The 20,173-nt window shown below is 45.1% G+C and overlaps 1 protein-coding gene across 3 annotated transcripts in view; it reads right to left on the bottom strand.

The window, feature by feature from the left end:
* Positions 1 to 14,026, bottom strand: part of LOC125622440 (peroxidasin homolog) — a 66,624-nt gene extending 52,598 nt beyond the window's left edge. For all 3 annotated transcript variants that reach the window (XR_012664675.1, XM_048820536.2, XM_075118681.1), the window contains exons 1-2: positions 13,797 to 14,026; positions 1,539 to 1,610 (exon numbers count right to left, since the gene is read on the bottom strand). Coding sequence is in view for 2 of the 3 variants with exons in the window: in XM_048820536.2 (XP_048676493.1) it covers positions 1,539 to 1,610; positions 13,797 to 13,960 (236 nt within the window). In the remaining variant the exon portion in view is untranslated. The remainder of the gene's footprint in view (positions 1 to 1,538; positions 1,611 to 13,796) is intronic.
* Between the last annotated feature and the right edge of the window lie 6,147 nt (positions 14,027 to 20,173).

The following is a 20,173-nucleotide window of genomic DNA, read 5'->3' as shown; positions in this document are numbered from 1 at the left end:
AGTCTTCCTGCCACAATCCTTTCACTACCCTGTTCTCTAGACTGGAGACTTTAGGCTTCTCAAGAGCCAGACTGGGAATCTGATTGAGGTTCTCTTTTTAAGTTTAGGTCCAAGAACACAAAAACCTGGCCACAAAGTCATTCCGAAAAAACGCACTTGGAGCGTTCCTTCTGGTATTCGGTACAACTACAACAAAGGCTTCTATAATTTCCTTTAATTCAAGTATGGGGGGGGGGGGGAAGTTGTTCGCGGATGGTTCAGTAGCAAATCTTGCTGCGGGCTGTAATAAACCGATGGGCATTGTCAGAGGCCAAAGAATATGGAGTCCCCCTTCCTGAATGTTATAAATTAGCAAGCCCCAGAATGATGCTGCAAGTACAAAAGGTCAAATATTAATAGGAACCAGAGATGTCTCCTATGCAAAACATGCACTGTTACAATAAAGGCCCCCCCAAACCAAATTAAGATCAGTCCTACCCAGTGGAACAAGGTCTATCCTGGCTCAGAGGTAAGAATACAGTGAAGGGATTGTGGTCTGCTTGAATTCCCACCGACACAGGAAGAGCAAAGGGGAACGCTAGAGTTGGAGTGAGCACCAGCAGCTCGGCAGAACGCATTCTGGTGCAGGTAGTGAAGGCAAAGAATATGTAGACATTGCTTCTTCATCTCACACCACAGTTACAGAATATCGCACAGAGGAACGGGAGGGTGACCACCCAAGCGTGGTGTGTGCACAGGGTGTCCTAGGCATCAGCTGTGTGGCTGAGGCAGGCAAGGGGGAAAAAAGATAGCTTTAAGCCACTGCTCTGTTCATCTGCTCCTGGGTCAGCCAAGGCCAAAACTGTCCTTAGGGGCTTCTCTAAGCTCTACTGGCCGTACATGTCCTAGGCAGCTGGCAGGATGCCCCATGAGAAAAGGGTTTCACTGCTCAAATAGAAGTCATTAAATTCCAGGTTTCACTGAAAACGGTAAGAAACGTTGCCTAGGTTGGACTGGGGGCAAAATTTTATGCAGAGAATTTAGTTGCATCCGACAGCTTCAGGCACAGCTGAACAAACCCACAGGACGAATATATTCGCTAAGCCATTAGAGGGAGCAGCCAATGCATTCATATAGCAGTTAGACTTATGGCACATACTCATTATCTAACCCAAACATCTTTAGTCCATTATATGCCTAAGCTCCCGCAACCCAGAGAATGGTGCCTGTCACATTGGCAGTGAACTACCCATTTGGTTCCCGTAATGATCAGTGCAGACAGCACCTCCACCAACAGGTGGACCTGCATCTTTATTTTCATGCTAAGTTATCTTGGTTTTGATATTACGTTGCTGTCTTGGTTCATGGGGGCGAGGAGGAAATTATGTCGTGACTGCACATGCTGGAGTTGTTACTTGCAGTGTTCGAATAAATCCTTTAATTTCTATAAGTGAGTGTTACCTTGCAAAACCAAGAAGGTCTCATGTTTCTGATTCCTTCCATTCTCTGTACCACGACCACACTACAATTGGGCGCCTTTTAAGATGGGGACAACTTACAGTGTGTTGAGGTTCTGCAGTCTCCTGAAGGCTCCAGGTTGAATCTCTTTGATGCGATTGAAGCGTAAATCCCTGAAAGTGAGAGAATATCAGTCAGCGTACATCTGAGAGCAAGGATTATCCATTAGCAACAAAGATCATTAGCTGTCCTGGTGCTTTAGACCTCAGCATGTCAGGCCTAAAGGAGCTTGAGAAACTACATCAGATGAAGAATCCATTCTGGGATGATAGAGTGGCTACCACTGTTTGCTGAGGCAGTCTGAGCCTCCCTAGATTTATGAACTCCACTTTCATTCTTAAGAATCTGATACATAGAGGCCACATTTTGAAAGGAGTCAAGTGATCAGTTGCACTAGTTTGTAACACACTATTGCTCTGATTGCTAGTGGTTAATGTTCTGTGATTAGCTGTGCAATTACCTAACTTGCATGCACAAAATGTGGTAACTGCACATGCAACTTGGGCAAACCTAACTAAAGTATAAACTTTGCCCCTAGTTGCCAGAATGCAGGTGGGTCTGTATTTTTATGGACTCATAACAAGGATTTGGTATTTCCAAATGGGCACTGAGGCCAAGTTTCCAGCTGCAGGTGCATAGCGGAGCACACATGAAACCCTACATTTGCAGGCACAGACTCCTGCGTGTGCGCATGCACTGTCTTTGCAAACACATTGCCTGACATGGAGCTGCACATGCCGGTGTATACAGGCATGCACATAGTTTTGCGGACACTCTTATTAAAGTTCAGGGCCAACATTTTGGCCCTAAAATGGTCAAATCTTGCTGAATAGCCTCATGCAGTCACCGTTTCAAATTAGCTCCAAAATGCTGCAGGGACTCAAAGGCTTCTCCCGTTCTGCATTTTCAGTTAGTTCCATTTCATTTAGAATTAGCAGAATCCATTGTGGCAAACTTAAAGAGCTCTCTGTGTAACTGCACTGACTTGGACCCTGAAATATTATATTTTGACTGCTTATTGGATAATAAAATAAGAGCTAAGTAAACAAGTAGAAACAATTCTACAGGGAATGTGCATCCATTTGGCGCCTTTGATTGTCCAATGTGCTATGGCAAATTTTGCCTCTACTACTGTAAAGGGCTGTAGTTAGGGCAGGGAGACTGGGCTGAAATACGTGCATAATCTAGCATTTGCCATAGAAATATCACCACACCTTCCCCAGTGAAGTTCACCCAGGGGAAGCATGAAGAATGGTGCATGATAACAAGGGGATTCGAAATCAGATAGTAACAGTCCACCCTGGGGAATTTTGTTGTAGTGTTTCTGACCCTGTCAGCTGTTAGCAGAATAACCCTTCCCTAAATCAGTATGCTGAATCATTAACAATGGGAGCATGCAAAGCAATCAGTGAGAGCATACAAAGCAATCAGTGGCTTCTGGAATCAGTTTTCATTTGTATTTAGCCAATTTATGCATTGACACATGCACATCACTATGTTACCTCGGCAAGCAATCAACTGCAAGTCATTTATTGAAAGAATATTGCAATGCCACAGAAATTATTGCTAGCACTGAATTTACTTTAATGTAACATCTTTCACTCACAAGGTGCTTTACACAGCAATGGATTAGATTTTGGTAGTTCTGGGACCATTCACGCCAGAACTGGCTGAGCAGATGTCAGCTGCCCATATATTATGAACAGAGACATGACAGTAGAGGCTGTTTTACCAACCAAGTTAATGGCTAGGACATGGGGGTTATCCCCTACATTCCTTGGGGAAGGGTCAATTAGGCACTGCTTTTACATGAACTTCCTGGTGGTAGAAAGAGGCAGAGTGATGACCCTGGATACTGACTTCTTCCATTAACCCCCAGGACAACAGCAACAGCAGTGCGGCTTGCACTGACCTACCAGTGGGCATTAGTCCTGCCACGAAGGGAAAACAAGCTAGGCCAGAGAAAAACGGAGTCTTCACGATTCATTCGGTTCTTGGCTTCTCAGCTCAAGCTGCCACTTGCACACCTCTGATAAATAGCAGCAGTTCACTTTTATCTCTAGAGTTCAGAGTTATTTACAATGGTGGATGGACATTGCTATCCCTGCTTTACAGCTAGGGAAACTGAGGCACGGGGAGGTTAACAGCTGTGTTTTCCAAAATGGCTGCTAATTGTGGGGTGGCCCAATTTGAGATACCTAGGGCCTGACTATCCAAGGGGCTAAGTACCTGTGGACTCCATTGGATTCAAATGCAGCTAAAGTACCATTTCAACAAGACCTACCTGTTGTATAGTCCTTATGCTGCCCCTCTGCACAGGGCTGAACTTTACTCAGCATTGAAGAGATCTTAATTAACATTCATTAGTGCTATGAACATTTATACCAGCTGAGGACCTGTCCCTCTAAGGATACATCTGCACAGTGAAAGCTAAGCACAGGCTAGTCTACCTGAGCAAGTTTGAATCCAGCTAGCTCACACCATGGTATTAGTGAAGACACTGTAGGCCAGGGGTCTCAAAGTCCCAGCCCATGGGCCATCTGCGGCTCGCAAACGTCCCCACTGCAGCCCACGGAGGAGAGACGCATGCAGACACACTGCCGGCAATGTCGGCTGCAGGTGCCGCCCCCCCCCTGCCCCCCGGCAGCTCCCATTGGCTGGGGGAGAGGGGCAGAGATACCATCCCTAGTTGCCTGGCAGAGTCAGCCACGGAGACAGCATCACTTTTTTCCACAATGAATATAAACAAGTCAAAATCCCAAACACAGCTCTCTGACGCCCACCTTGCTGCAATCCTGAGGCTGCTCAGTCACTGCTCAGTCACTGAGGCCAAACATCCACAAACTGACAGAACCGAAGTGTTGTCAGGTGTCTGGCAAACACTCAAAACTCTGACAGGAGAAGAACTGTATAAAGTTGTAAGACAGTTTTATTATGTCTCAGAAATTCGAAATAAAAAATACAATATAAACATTTTCTTTTCTGAACACCATCCTCAGCGACGTTATTGGCCCGCTGGGAGGATTTGAGGACTGTCACCGGCCCTAAGGTAAATTGAGTTTGAGACCCCTGCTGTAGGCGGAACAAGCCCAACGTGAACCTTGGGTACATATTTGGCTTGCTAACCTGAACCTGCACTGCAGCTTGGCCTATCTCAACTGGATTCAAGCTAGCTTGAGCAGGCTGTCCTGTGTACAGCTTTTGATGTAGACACACCCTAAGTGTCCAAGGCCTTGCCGAGTTGCACTGGTTTACCGAACAGTGCTTATCTAAACCCATTCAGTAAGATGGGTGCATGGGTACTCATTCTGGTTTACACCAGGATTAATGTGGTTTAGTTTAAGTCAATTAAGAATCTCTTTATGCCAAACCAGAATAAGGCCCTCACACCAAAATAAGTGTCCATGCTGGGGTTTGAACCAGTGTATCTAAATCGGCTTAAGAACAGATTGAGGTTAGGCAGGTGCAACTTTCTTGTTTAGATCAGGCCTGTGAGACAAGGGGACATATTTTTGGTTAGCAAGTATCAGTAAACCAGATTACACTTAAGGATGAAAATGCAGGAAAAATCAAATAGAGCCAGTGTTGACAGCCTTGTGCTATAGAGCCAGCTGTTCTTCTTTTCTGTATTTACTGCTGGACTGCTTAACTTTAAGGTTACACAGAGAGAGAGGGCAATTCTGGTAACACTTTAATTAAAATCCAGAGCCATTCGTGAGGCCAGTCTTTCCAAATTGCTCAGCACCAGATTTTCTGTGCTCAGCACCCTCAAATGAGGCCAGATTCTCCCAGCAGCTCCCATTGTGACACTTAGGACAAGAATTTCATAACTCAGCAGCCAATATGCAGTACTCGTTTGAAAATCTGGCCCCGGTCTGTGGATGTTGGTGTGATGAGATGGCAGCCATTAAAACAGAAGATGGCATTTCAGGCCATAACCACCACACTCAGTTTCGCACACAACACAGAATTTCTAGGAGCTAGTTCAGTAGTAACTAAAATTGTATTTCATTTCCCTTTCATACCATTAACACTTCGGCTTGCCTTTGTCTTCAGCACCCTAGACTGAAAACATCTGAGATACAGCTAGTGGTGCTAAGGATAATGGAGTCCTCTTGTCTTCATTTGAATAAAGACAATTTGATATTTTTAATTATGTCGTACTTCAGTGATTTATAATGAATCTGCATAAAAGCACGGTGTCTCCACAGCACAATTCACCCTTGAAAGACCCACTCAGCTACTCACCACACGGCTGCAGTGCAGCTCTAACACGGTTAATAGAACAATCTCTAGTACAGAGTTTTTCCTAAGGATGCCATATGCATCATGGCCCAGATTTTCAGCTGGTGCAAATTTGCATTGCTCCATTGACATCAATGGATCACACTGGTTTACACCATCTGAGGATCTGGCTATTTATATTGAACCCTGTTTCCTGGAAATACATTTTTCTAGCATCACAGGAGACACTTGACATTATACAGAGTATTTAAGAGTGGAGGCCAATTGCCAGGAACATTCAGAAGGTTCCAGTAGGGAGAACCCTACATTTTCCAGTGCCTTTTAACTAGCAGATGTGCTAGTTAACTGTGAGGCATGCTACATAGCTATGGCACAAAAACTTCAATTGGGTTTTGGCTTATGGAAATTAGATCGGGATCTGACTTGGTTTACAGCATGTCAGACCAAATCAAGTGATACTGCCCCATAATGTGATAAGTAGAGATATGCCCGAGGAATGAAGCATAGACCCAAATTTGAAATTGCCCAGAGCCCGTCTGTGCGATCAGATTTGGGGGTTACAGTTCAGGCCTACCTCTAGTGACAGCAGATGAAGAAATTATTTGCATCGCGCCCTGAATTTTATCCACATAAAACACTAATACAGCAAATAATGTATGAGATCTCCCCAATTATTTTGGGGGTGGACAGATGCCACAGAGACAGAATGAGGATAGGCCTATTATGTACAAGGAAAGCAGATGATTCCTCTGCTGGTTTGCAAATTGAGTGCCTCTCTGTTTATTCCCACCTGTGATAGTGTGCGGATTTCCCTTTGCATTGCTCCTTCCATGGCTAAATGCATGAAGACTATGTGAATCATCATTTGGGAACCTGAGGTGGGCTAGTGCATAAAGCCTACTCTTAACCCAACACTTCTGTTGATTGCACCTTTGGCAAGAGAGCCACAATTTCATTGGTGGTGGCTAGAATGGGGAGGAGAAAAGATGTCTGAAGAATAAATATTTGGCCCTGAGACAGATTTTCAAATTGGCAGATTACACGGCCAACTGCTGACCCAAGCAATCCCAGATAATTTGAACTATTAAGTGAGAAGAGCAGCAAGGGGCTCTCTTTTGCAGGGAGGAGATTACAATCTGATCCTAATTAAACCAGATTAATTAATTAATCCCTTCTTGGGATTCTTGTCAGCAAGCAGCAGGGCTCCCTCAATGCATTGGATCTTGCCCATATGTTGACTGTTCAGACATTGCCCAGATCAAATAAAGACAGCTCTCCCCTCCTCCTGAGCTCATGAAAACACGCACCGAATCTGATCCAGGAGCAACAAAAGGAAGTTTCAGAAGCACAAAGGTAAATTTATCCCCATCAACGTGTCCAACAAGGAGACAGACTTTCTCAGTCTAAGACAAATCGCTGCAGCATGCCTCTATATTGATTCATTAGTTGCATCTGTTCAGCTTGTTTTGAGCCACAGCCCATAGATCTCTACTCTGTGTATGCGCACACATGCGAATAGAGGCATTTGCTTAGAGAAAGATGATGGGTTCGCGTCACCCACCCACTACTGTACCATTGCCACCTCTTTGAGGAAATGCGGCAGCTGTATAAACAGCGCACAGAAATTTGATGCTTCGTTTCTGGACAGCAAGAGGAAAGAAGATTCTGCTGGAATTGCAGGGCAGAGGTGGAGTAGTGAGGCAGAATACAAGTACCCAAGTTAGAATTTGGTAACCACTGCCCTTACAAAGAGCATCTTGGGACCTTCGTCACTGGGAAGATTTTCCATTTCATTTGAAAGATGCAGAAGTGCTCCCCAAATAGGGAAAAGGGTGATTATTCAAAATCTTTCCTATTTTCCTTTCGATAAACTGAGGTTTTCAGAGAGAATATTCTGACCAACATGAAAGGGTTTAATTCTGAGGGCTATTTACATAGCCTAAATAAAGAGGATGAACTGGAAAGAGATAACTGTTGGTACATTACACATATATGTTTAACACAGAGAGGAAGTTAACTGCTCAATTTCCCCACCTTCCCCCCAGTTCACCTGTAAAACAGAAATTTTGGGCAAGTGGGTAGAAACAACGTGAAGGGAGAAGCACTTCCAACAAGAACACATTTGCTCAGTATGGTTTCTTAAGGCTAATATGCTGGATTTTTATATCACAACTTTTATCCCCAGTGATCCCACAGAGTTTCACAAACTAAATACATACATGATTTGCCCACTAAATGTAGCCATGTCTGGGGAGGAGAACAGCAGCTGAGACAGTATGCTTGTCATACATATAAAGGGAAAGATAACAACTTTATATATGCAGTAACATCAAATCCCTCCTGGCCAGAGGTACAGAATCACTTACTTGTAAGGGGTTAATCAGTTCCATTAACCTAGTTGGCACCTGTCCAGAAGGACCAATGGGGAAAGAAGATACTTTCAAATCTGGGGAGGGGGAGGTTTTGTTTGCGCTCTCCGTTTGTTCCCTCTTGAGACAGAGAGACCAAGCAAGTAATCCAGCTTCTACTGAAATGATATATCTAAAATTACAGAAATTGTAAGTAATAGCAAGAAAATGCATTAGATTATCTTCTGTTTTAGCTTGTGAATTTTCCCTATGCTAAGAGGGAGGTTTATTCCTCTTTTTTGTAACTTTGAAGTTTTGCCTAGAGGGGAATCCTCTGTGTTTTAAATCTTATTACCCTGTAAAATTACCTTCCATCCTGATTTTACAGAGGCGCTTCTTTTACTTTTTTCTTTATAATAAAGTTCTGTTTTTAAGAACATGATTGGGTTTTTAGTGTCCTATCTGTGCTCACCTTGTTTACCTATTTGGTTGGTATATGATTCTCAAGCCTTCCCAGGAAAGAGGGTGAAGGGGATTGGGGGGATATTTTGGGGAAACTACACTACACTACACTACACTATTTTGCACTACAAGGTGGGTAGAAAGCTGGCTAGATTGTCGGGCTCAACGGGTAGTGATCAATGGCTCCATGTCTAGTTGGCAGCCGGTATCAAGTGGAGTGCCCCAAGGGTCGGTCCTGGGGCCGGTTTTGTTCAATATCTTCATAAATGATCTGGAGGATGGTGTGGATTGCACTCTCAGCAAATTTGCGGATGATACTAAACTGGGAGGAGTGGTAGATACGCTGGAGGGGAGGGATAGGATACAGAAGGACCTAGACAAATTGGAGGATTGGGCCAAAAGAAATCTGATGAGGTTCAATAAGGATAAGTGCAGGGTCCTGCACTTAGGACGGAAGAACCCAATGCACAGCTACAGACTAGGGACCGAATGGCTAGGCAGCAGTTCTGCGGAAAAGGACCTAGGGGTGACAGTGGACGAGAAGCTGGATATGAGTCAGCAGTGTGCCCTTGTTGCCAAGAAGGCCAATGGCATTTTGGGATGTATAAGTAGGGGCATAGCGAGCAGATCGAGGGACGTGATCGTTCCCCTCTATTCGACATTGGTGAGGCCTCATCTGGAGTACTGTGTCCAGTTTTGGGCCCCACACTTCAAGAAGGATGTGGATAATTTGGAGAGAGTCCAGCGAAGGGCAACAAAAATGATTAGGGGTCTGGAACATATGAGTTATGAGGAGAGGCTGAGGGAGCTGGGATTGTTTAGCCTGCAGAAGAGAAGAATGAGGGGGGATTTGATAGCTGTTTTCAACTACCTGAAAGGGGGTTCCAAAGAGGATGGCTCTAGACTGTTCTCAATGGTATCAGATGACAGAACGAGGAGTAATGGTCTCAAGTTACAGTGGGGGAGGTTTAGATTGGATATTAGGAAAAACTTTTTCACTATGAGGGTGGTGAAACACTGGAATGCGTTACCTAGGGAGGTGGTAGAATCTCCTTCCTTAGAGGTTTTTAAGGTCAGGCTTGACAAAGCCCTGGCTGGGATGATTTAACTGGGAATTGGTCCTGCTTTGAGCAGGGGGTTGGACTAGATGACCTTCTGGGGTCCCTTCCAACCCTTATATTCTATGATTCTATGATTCTATGAAACAGGAACTCCAAATGATCCTTTTCCTGAATCTTTGTCCAGCTCACTTGGTGGTAGCAGCAGTACCCTCCAAGGACAAGGAAGGATTTGTGCCTTGGGGAAGTTTTTAACCTAAGCTGGTAGAAATAAGCTTAGGGGGTCTTTCATGTGGGTACCCCAGAATTCAGAATGGGGAGGGAACCCCGACAATGCTGCAAAACAGCGAGGGAAGGCAAAATTTGTCAGATTGGACAGACAGAAAATGCATAATCCGTGACAAACTCAGCGAAAGGGAGGTGGACTGACCGGGTCATCTTCAATTCATGCCAGCAATGAGTTCAGGTCACAGGTGCTGCATGTTCTTTTCTTGTACCCGGAGTTAAGTTTAGTTAGCCCATAACTCAGAAGTAGATCTATGTATAACGCAAAGGAGAATAATCCATGTATAACATGATTGGAATCCATTAGCCTCCACTACAGGGAGCTTCTTCCCACTGGTGGCTTCTCCCCATACCAACATGTTTCAGAGTTTATGGTTGGAAATGTCATGCTATAAAGCAAATGGCTTTGGAGGTTAAAGACCTATTGAAATTTTCAGAGTGTATGTTTCACAGCTGTTGCCTTCTTTGGGCTGTTGGCTAAATGAACTGCCTTAGTCCCAGCGGTAACCAACAAATCACATCTGGCAAATCCTGTTCCAGTGGAATGGACGGCAGCCAAAATACATTTGCAGTTATACATCATGCATTTTTATAGCTTACTTATCTGTACACATGTAGCCATTACTGCCATCATGTTCCATACTCAGAATAAAATGAACAGACTTCATTACCAAGGATAAATATTCCATTGCTAAAACCAGACACGGGGCCAGATCCTCAGCTGCATCCAGCTGCAGGGAATGAGAATCAAAAGGAGCCATTAACAGCTTAGGGATGGTTTAAGCCAGTCCTGGGATCACCTAGATCAGGCTTAGGACTGCTCTAAGTTACACCAGCTGGCTACAGCCCCCACCCCCAAGGGCCATCCTGTAGCAGGAGATTGCTGCAGCACAGCCTGGGCTGGCCACAATTCCTCCCCCTTCCCAATCCTGGGTGCTCGAGAGAGAGAGAGCCACTGGAGCCAGCTACACTGGCTCTACACCACCCATCACTGCCTCCATCAGAGGAATGCCCATCTGGGGACTTGCAGCTGCTTTCAATTTTATAGCAGCACAGACAGAGCTGGGGCCCAGGATCTGGCTGTATGTATTTGTATCTTGTACCAGTACATTCTGTTCATATCAAATGATGACTCTTATGAGATAGGACCATAATTCCATATTTTTTACTCAAAATAAGAACTTCATGACCTGGATCTTAAGTTTGCCAGACCTCTGGATGCTCACACAGATGCAGCGTGCCGTCTCCTGAGAGGAAGAAGTACGACTGTGTCATAAAAATCTGGAACAGTTGGCGTTTTTAAGATGTACCTTTTGATCGTTGGCAACTTTTAAACAGCATGTGAATTATTAAACATTTTTATAACAGATAAAACAGAAAGCTGTCTCTTAGGACTATTTATTTCAATTAGATTATAAAATCCCCAGGACAGCTAGAGCCACAGTGTGTTTTTTATTTGTAAAAAGAAAAAGGAGTACTTGTGGCACCTTAGAGACCAACAAATGTATTTGAGCATAAGCTTTCGTGAGCTACAGCTCACTTCATCGGATGCATGCAGTGGAAAATACAGTGGGGAGATTTATATACATAGAGAACATGAAACAATGGGTGTTACCATACACACTGTAAGGAGAGTGATCACTTAAGGTGAGCTATTACCAGCAGGAGAGCGGGCGGGATGGGGGAAGCGGGGGCTTGGGAGGGGAAACCTTTTGTAGTGATAATCAAGGTGGGCCATTTCCAGCAGTTGACAAGAAAGTCTGAGGAACAGTGGGGGGTAGGGAGGGGGAATAAACATGGGGAAATAGTTTAACTTTGTGTAATGACCCATCCACTCCCAGTTTTTATTCAAGCCTAAGTTAATTGTATCCAGTTTGCAAATTAACTCCAATTCCACAGTCTCTCACTGGAGTCTGTTTTTGAAGTTTTTTTGTTGAAGAATTGCAACTTTTAGGTCTGTAATCGAGTGACCAAAGAGATTGGAGTGTTCTCCAACTGGTTTTTGAATGTTGTAATTCTTGACGTCTGATTTGTGTCCATTTATTCTTTTACGTAGAGACTGTTCCTCAGATGTTCTTGTTAACTGCTGGAAATGGCCCACCTTGATTATCACTACAAAAGGTTCCCTCTCCCCCCGCCCGCCCCGGGCTCTCCTGCTGGTAATAGCTCACCTTAAGTGATCACTCTCCTTACAGTGTGTATGATAACACCCATTGTTTCATGTTCTCTATGTATATAAATCTCCCCACTGTATTTTCCACTGCATGCATCCGATGAAGTGAGCTGTAGCTCATGAAAGCTTATGCGCAAATAAATTGGTTAGTCTCTAAGGTGCCACAAGTCCTCCTTTTCTTTTTGTGAGTACAGACTAACACAGCTGCTGCTCTGAAACCTTTTCTATTTGTATATCTTTGCAGTGATCTATGAACAACAGAGAATATTTAACTTGGCTCAGGTGATCCATAAAGATTTATCAGTATGAGCCTTGCTTTTAATTAGGTGGACCAAAATTAGACTAGAATGAGCCACAAATCTTCCTCAGAAAGTGTCTGAAATATTAAACGCAGTGCAGGAATATACATCAAAATGCGATGGCTCTTATTTAATTTGACATCTGGGCCCAACCCCGAATAATCCCATTCAGATCTCGGTAGTTTGCTACCTTTGCCTTTCACATTAACCCAAATAACTACATTTTCCGAACTTTTAGACATGCAAAGAGTACCAGTGGTAGCCCAGGAGAAGCAGCAGTGTGAACGGTTAGCATTTGAACCACTGTGTTATCTAACTGCTCTCAGAGCAGGAAGATGCCATAGTAGTTAAAATGCCAGACTGTCTCCTGCAGTGTTCCCATTGTTGCCAACAGAAAAGTTGCACTAGTAACAACAGTGGAAAAATTTTAGGGAGAAAAAGCTAAGACAGACATCCCAGCTGAGATCAGAATTTGATCCATTAGAGTCATATGGAAGTGATCCTCAGCTAGTTAATTTTGAACAAGTTCCATAATCAACAGCAACTCAACTGAGAACGAAACTATTTATACATCTTTAACAATTCCTGTCTGCTTTTGACACTGCCCAACTCCTCCAAACCAAGAAATCATGTCTGGATAACATGTGTAAAGGTACTTTGGAATGGGCCAGATAGGTCTTAAAGCCATTCCGCAGTTTTAGGATTTACCATTCCTTAAAAGCATAGGAAGTTTGCTCTTCCAGATCTATTACCAGAAGTTCTACAAAAGTCCCAGATTGGCCCCAAAATGCTACATGAAATCCCTCTCTTTTTGTTACTCAGATCTTCCATTGAAATAGACACAGCCAACAATGCATAGTCTTCCCCACTGTAACCCCACCTTCCAAAAAAAAAATACTACCAATCCAGTGGATTTTTAAGAATGTATAAGGTTTGTCACTATTGTTTGGCACCCCAAATAAACCTTCAGTTCTTCCCCTCTCCCTTCCCCCAGTTGGGTCTGGAAAGTAAGAACCTTCAAGAAGAGTAGATAAGGGAATAGAGTTGCATTTATAAGCAAGAAACAAAACCACCATCTCTTTGCATACACAAAACTAAAACACCCAGTGTTCCCCCATTTCCCCAAAGCTGTCTCTCCAATAGTAAAAGGTGATCTATCATCTTCCTTTAAACAAACTCTGTTTAGGGATTATCTTTGGAGACTCAAAAGTCATTGTTTTCTTGTGATCTTAGTTGTTTTTTAGTTTCCTGTAGGTGTCCAGTTAAAGATCATTAACTGATGCTAAGTGAGACAGTCTCTGAAGAGGTGAGGCTTTTGCAATACAGGCATTCCTGCAGAAAAAGCAAGGTGTAGAAAGCATAACTTTTCTTTCCTCTCCTCAAAGGCTGATCATGCAAAATAACCAGGAAAATGAAATCAGCTACTTACAATATGTTTGTCTGAGGTGGGACTTCAGGGATGTTTTCCAGCATCAGATGCATGCATCTTACTGTAGTCCTAAAGCACAAGCAGCGGCTAGGACAGGAGCAGGAGAAATCAGGCAAGAGAAGAAAAAGCAAGAAGCCGGGAACAACTGCAGATTTGACCAGCATTGTGTTTGCTGGAGTGTACTTTCCCTGATTCTGAACTGCAGGGAGCTGACAAAAGTTTCCCAGCCTTGAGGTCCAGGAGGAGGGGACTCATCAGCATGTGTTTTCAATTAAATTAAGGCAGTTTGACAGTGTAACCTTCCACCCCCTCTGCCATAATGTACATTTTTGAGATCACACTGCTCCCCCCACCCTCATTTAAAAGTTTGTACACAGTCACCCACAATTGATTTTGACTTATTCCCGCCTTGGCTCCCAGCTGGAATAGGAAATTAACTCCTCATGTTCCTCTTTGGCACATTTCTACATTTGTTTAAAAGTGCAAATAACAGCTCTCTGACATTGGTAAAGTCAGTTTTGTAGAGGCGAAAGAAAGGATGGCTTTGTGGTTAAAGCACTGGCCCAGGACTCAGGAGAGCTGAGTTTTACTTATTCTACCTGACCTTGGGAAAGTCACTTATTAATCTCTGGGCATGGCTACACTTGCAGATGTAGAGCACTTTGAGTTAACCCCACCTTTGGAGAGGGCTGTAGGGAAAGCGCTGCAGTCTGTCCACACTGACAGGAACAAGCTCACTGGCATGGCCACATTTGCAGCACTTGCAGCGGCAATGGGAGCGGTGCATTGTGGGCAGCTATCCCACAGAGCACCTCTTCCCATTCTGGCACTGTGACTTGTGGGAAGCGGGTGCGGGGCATTCTGGGTCTTGTCCCAACGCCCCGTGATGCATCGGTTCGCATCCCAGCAATCCCTGTGCTTCCATCCACATTTGGCGCCATCTTTCAACGTTTTTTGTACTGCGCGCTCTGTCTTCCCTTTCGGTCTGCGGGAATGGAGCCCGAACTGCTGAGGAGTATGCTGATGAGTCTCACCAGCACCTCATGTTTGGCAGTCGAGTTATTCCTTATGATCCAAAGTGACAGTGAGGGCTCCGACGATATCGACTCGAGTAACGCATATGACACGAGTTTGCTTGTGGCATACACAGACATGCTCACCCCTGTGCAATGCCACTTTTGGGCTCAGGAAACAAGCACTGAGTGGTGGGATCACATTGTCATGCAAGTCTGGGATGACAAGCAGTGGCTGCAGAACTTCCGGATGAGAAAAGCCACTTTCATGGGACTGTGTGAAGAGCTTGCCCCCACCCTGCGGTGCAAGGACACAAGATTGAGAGCTGCCCTGACGGCGGCGAAGTGGGTGGCTATTGCAATCTGGAAGCTTGCAACTCCAGACAGCTACCGATCGGTTGCTAACCAGTTTGGAGTGGGAAAGTCGACTGTTGATGCAAGTTTGCAGGGCCATTAATAGCATCCCACTCAGAAGAACCGTGACTCTGGGTAACATGCACGACATTTGTGCAAAGCCATCCACAATGGGTTTCCCTAACTGCAGAGGGGCGATAGATGGCACACACATTCCAATTCTGGCACCAGCTTACCTAGCTTCCTAGTACGTTAATCGGAAGGGGTATTTGTCTATGGTTCTCCAGGATCTTGTGCATCACAGTGGGCATTTCATTGACATTAATGCAGGCTGGCCTGGAAAGGTGCATGAAGCACGCATCTTTCGGAACACTGGCCTGTTCAGGAAGCTGCAAGCCGAGACTTTTTTCCCAGACCAGAAGATCACCATACGGGAAGTCAAAATGCCAATTGAGATCCTTGGAGACCCTGCTTGCCCTTTAAAGCCATGGCTCATGAAACCCTACACAGGGAGCCTTGACAGCAGCAAGGAGCGGTTCAACAACAGGCTGAGCCAGTGCAGAATGACTGTGGAGTGTGCTTTTCGTTGTTTAAAGGGCCGCTGGCGCTCTCTGTATGGGAAGCTGTACCTGGCCAATGACAGCATCCCCACAGTTATATCCGCGTGCTGTATCCTCCATAACATTTGTGAAGGGAAGGGTGAACAATTCACTCAGGCATGGAACTCGGAGGTTCAACACCTGGAAGCTGAATTTGAACAGCCAGAGAGGAGGGCTATTAGAGGGGCCCAACGCGGGGCTGCAAGGATTAGGGATGCCTTGAGGGAACAATGTGAGGCTGAAAGCCACCAGTAACATCTGGTGTCCTGCACAGGAGTGAAGTGCAGTGGTTCCAATGTTAGTAGGAATCTGTGTTTGCTACGCTGACGTGCAGTACCTGTTTCTTTCCTGGGCTAAGGTATTATTGCATAAAATAAAAGATAAAGAATGTTTTCAAAGCCAAAAAAACCCATTTATTGAAAAGAAACAACTGCTTGGGAAACATTGGGAAACAGAAAGGTCAAGGGGGTGGGGGGAACGATACAATCACAGATTTGCGTATGTCCTGTCTGGAGTGCTGTGCAATGAGTGCTGCACCTCAGGGTGGCTATACTGCATGGCGATGGGGATTGAGTGCAGTGGGTAAGGGTTGTAGTTTTCAGGGCTGGGTGGTGAAACTACAGGTGTTGGAGGCAGCTGGTGGCGGTAAGAACCCGGATGTCGGGGAAAGTGGGTTGGAGGTGACATGGGGGCACAAGGGAAAGAGTTTGGGGACAAGGGCTGCAGGGGGGACAGGCATGGTAGTGCTCTGCCTGCATGGCTATGAGCACCTGCGTCAAGTCCACTTGGCGCTCCATGATGCTTATCAGCCGATCCGTGCTTTGCTGCTGGAGCACTGCGCTTTTGTGTCGGCGCTCCTCATTTTGCTGGCGGATCCTCCTTTCACTGTCCCGCCACTCCTGCACTTTTTGATTTTCATTACTGGAATGCTGCATTACTTCATACAACATGTCTTCCTTGCTTCTACGTGGCTGCTTTCTGATTCATTGGAGTCTTTCGGCCGGTGATAACACAGACTGCTGAGATCTCAAGGTTGCATCTGTAAAGGCAAAATGCAACACTTAACAGAGGCAGCATTGTTCACACCAGACAGAGCAATGATTCCCCTGTATTTAAGGGTAAGCACAGTCTACACAACAACATAATTTGTCCGTCCCAAACCGAGTGCACATAACCCATGGGCGCCCCAAAATGGTGAGTAAGCACAGGGTCAAGCGTGACTGATTGTTTCACGGCTGTCCTCTGGGTTTCTGTGCCTTGGGGAGAGCGAACAGCAGCAGGGGCCCCCTATACTGAACACAGTCCCCACATTTTCCACAGGAGTTCGTCCTGGAAGATATCTCATTGCTGAGGGTGGCCTGGGAAGCAGGGGAGGGTCTTCTACTGCAGTGCGGCTTCCGCCCTGGCCCATCTGCAGCTAGCCTGTGTGCAGCAATGGTCTCCCTGCCCCTCACGGCACAGTGGTGCAGACAAGTTAGCCTTACTGGGACAAGGAACACAGTGGCTCTCCCGAGAAACCTGCGCAAGCGCATTGCCCAAGTTCTGGATGAGACCTTTGAAGAGATCACTGAGGCCGATTACTGCGATGTGAGAGAGCACATCAACGCCCTATTCCGCATCTAGGCATGCATGTGGCCCTAACCCTCCTCACCCCAAGAGCCCGCACCGAATAACTTCCTTCCCAAAATAAAAGCTGCTTACCGGGAACCTCCTCTGGTGTTTGTCCTTTCCCAAGCACCAGCCGCCGTGAGTGGCTACCTTCATTCTGGCTTGAGAACAGCTCCTGACTGTATGTATCTAGGGATGCCAGGGTGTCTTCCTCTGCCTCAGTACCCTCACTCCCGCTTTGCTCCTCCTCCTGCCTTGTTGAACTGCGCTCTGAAGTGACCCTGGTGGTACTCTGAGTGGAGGTGGGGTCACCCCCAAGTACTGCGTCCAGCTCTTTGTAGAAACGGCAGGTCGCAGGGGCAGCACCGGAGTGGCTGTTTGCCTCACGGGCTTTGCAGTAAGCATTCTGCAGCTCCTTCACTTTAACCCTGTACTGCAGTGCGCCCTGGTCATAGCCTCTTTCCAGCATGGCCCTTGATATCTGCCCGAAGATATAATTCCTGTGGCTGGAGTGCAGCTGGCACAGGACAGCTTCCTCCCCTCAAACACTGATGAAGTCTAGCAGCTCGTCATTGCTCCATACTGGGGATCTCCTGGCGCATGGAGGCATGGTCACTTGGAAAGATTCGCTGACAGCACTCCACCCCTGGCTGAGCAAACAGGAAGGGGATTTTCAAAATTCCCAGGGAATTTAAAGGGCAGGTCTGATGGTTGGTCACCTGAGGGCAGGGCAGTAGAGTTCAAAGTGATGACCAGAGTGGCTAGAACAGGCATTGTGGGACATTTCTGGAGGCCAATCAGAGCGCACTAACAGACCAGGGTGTCCACGCTGACGCCGCGGCGCTCCAGCGGGGACGCACAAAACATTATTCTACTCGCCGAGGTGGAGTACCAGGAGCGCTCTAGCCACCTAGTCAGAGCGCTCTACGTGCCTTGCCAGCGTGGATGGGTAGTGAACTAGTGCACCCGGGGCTCCTTTAATGCACTCTAACTCGCAAGTGTAGCCAAGCCCTCTGTCTCTTAGGGTGGGTCTACACTTCAAGCTGGAGATGTAAATTCCAGCTCGAGGAGACTGCGCTAGTTCTGACCTCTGAGTTGGCACGCTAAAAATAAAGCGTAGCCACAGCATCATGAGTACAGTGCAACAGGTCCCCAATTTCATATGGTGCTACAAATAAGTCAGCAATATTCAGCTAAAGATAGGGGTGGGTTTGTTCTGTACAGTTAGTGGCTAAATAAGATAAATAACCTGCAGATAAAGAGTACTATCAGGAGCAATCCAGCACAGACTAGAAAGGCAAGAGTGAAATGGACTAAATGACCTAACTAGTAATTCTCATCTCTCATTTCTAGGATTCTTGGATTGTTGCAATATGGACTAATTTGATCAACTAATAGAATGCTTTGTTGATGGGATGCCATGCCCTACATGTAGAAAAATATGAATTATGGATAAAGGCATTTTTTAAAATTTCCTTTTATTTATTGTATATAGTAAAACAAACAAGGAACCCAGAGTTGGAAATAGTGATACTACCTAAATTATGGAAATTCAACCCCCTGCGCCCATGCTTTGCATTGTATGAGAAAATTCAGAAGTGAAGGGAAGACTTAATGGTTCTCCATACTGGACATCCAGCCTTTTATAAAAAGCTTAAACTTTGAGTCTGGAAGTTTCATAATAATTTTTAAAAGTGATGTGCAGTTTTAAATTTGTGTATTGAGCATGAAAGTTCATTAGTGGATAGGGCTATTTCAGGAACACTGAACATGGCAAATTTCCAGGCTTCTCTGTCTGTGGGATCAACTGAAAGTTCTTTTTAAGTCAGTAATTGTTTCCACCTTGTAAACTGTAAAATACAATTAAAATGACAACAACATAATTAACAAGAGTCTGATTTAAACCTTCAAAACCCAGGAAACTAGGAACAGAGGATGGCGTTCCAGCCAGAACAGATTCTCTCAACATTAGGCTACAGACATATATTGTACAGTGTAAGCATTCCAGAATGAGTTAATGGAATTTTAGCCTTCATCCTGTATTTCCTTGCTTTTTGTGGTTCTCTTTGGCCCCCAAGCCTTTTATATTATTTGAGCATTTTAAATTTGTGGTTTTTTGCCGACTTGCCTTTTTTTTTTTAAAGCCATTTTCCCTTAATGACCTCCCAAACCAGAGTTTAGATACTATATTCCAGAATACGTTACCAAAATAATTCCCCCCAGACACATACACACTATTTGTAATTCTTTTCGGGGAGGTACAATGAACCAACCGTACTGTAATAGTTTGCGGCTGCTGCATTACATATGACCAAACCTTTTAGGTGGTAATCTTATAGTTGATGTTAAAAGTCATTCACTTCCCAGCCAGAAAAGAGACATTGTACACCAGGTTTCTGGTCTAACCTTCAAGCAGTTTTCTGTCTGTTTACATTGGCACCAGTTTGAAAACTAGGCAAATTTGTTGGAAGTCTTCCCACCTTTACTCTGTAGACTTGATTCTTGGTTATGAACAGAGTGACCTCTAGTGGCCAACAAAAATCCCTCGTGATTACATACTGTGAAAGGCTAAAAAATACCCACTTCAGTCTTCCTGTAATTCAAACTGCTAGCATCCAAAGAGCAGAGAGCCTCAGCTTAATGACAACTTGAAGTTCTAATTGAAACGAGTTAAATTCAGTTCCTTCCTGTCTGGGTATTTACAAAATAAGGCAACAAGATTTTGATTGAAGTCTTGCAGCCATGAATGGCATGTATTCTTCTGACACTTTCTGTGGGGACTCCACAGCTCCTCTTTCCAATC

Source organism: Caretta caretta, chromosome 13, assembly GCF_965140235.1.
Source record: "Caretta caretta isolate rCarCar2 chromosome 13, rCarCar1.hap1, whole genome shotgun sequence".
Taxonomy (NCBI): domain Eukaryota; kingdom Metazoa; phylum Chordata; order Testudines; family Cheloniidae; genus Caretta; species Caretta caretta.
Note: the sequence above shows the minus strand (reverse complement) of the source record. Positions and strands in the feature narration are given on the sequence as shown.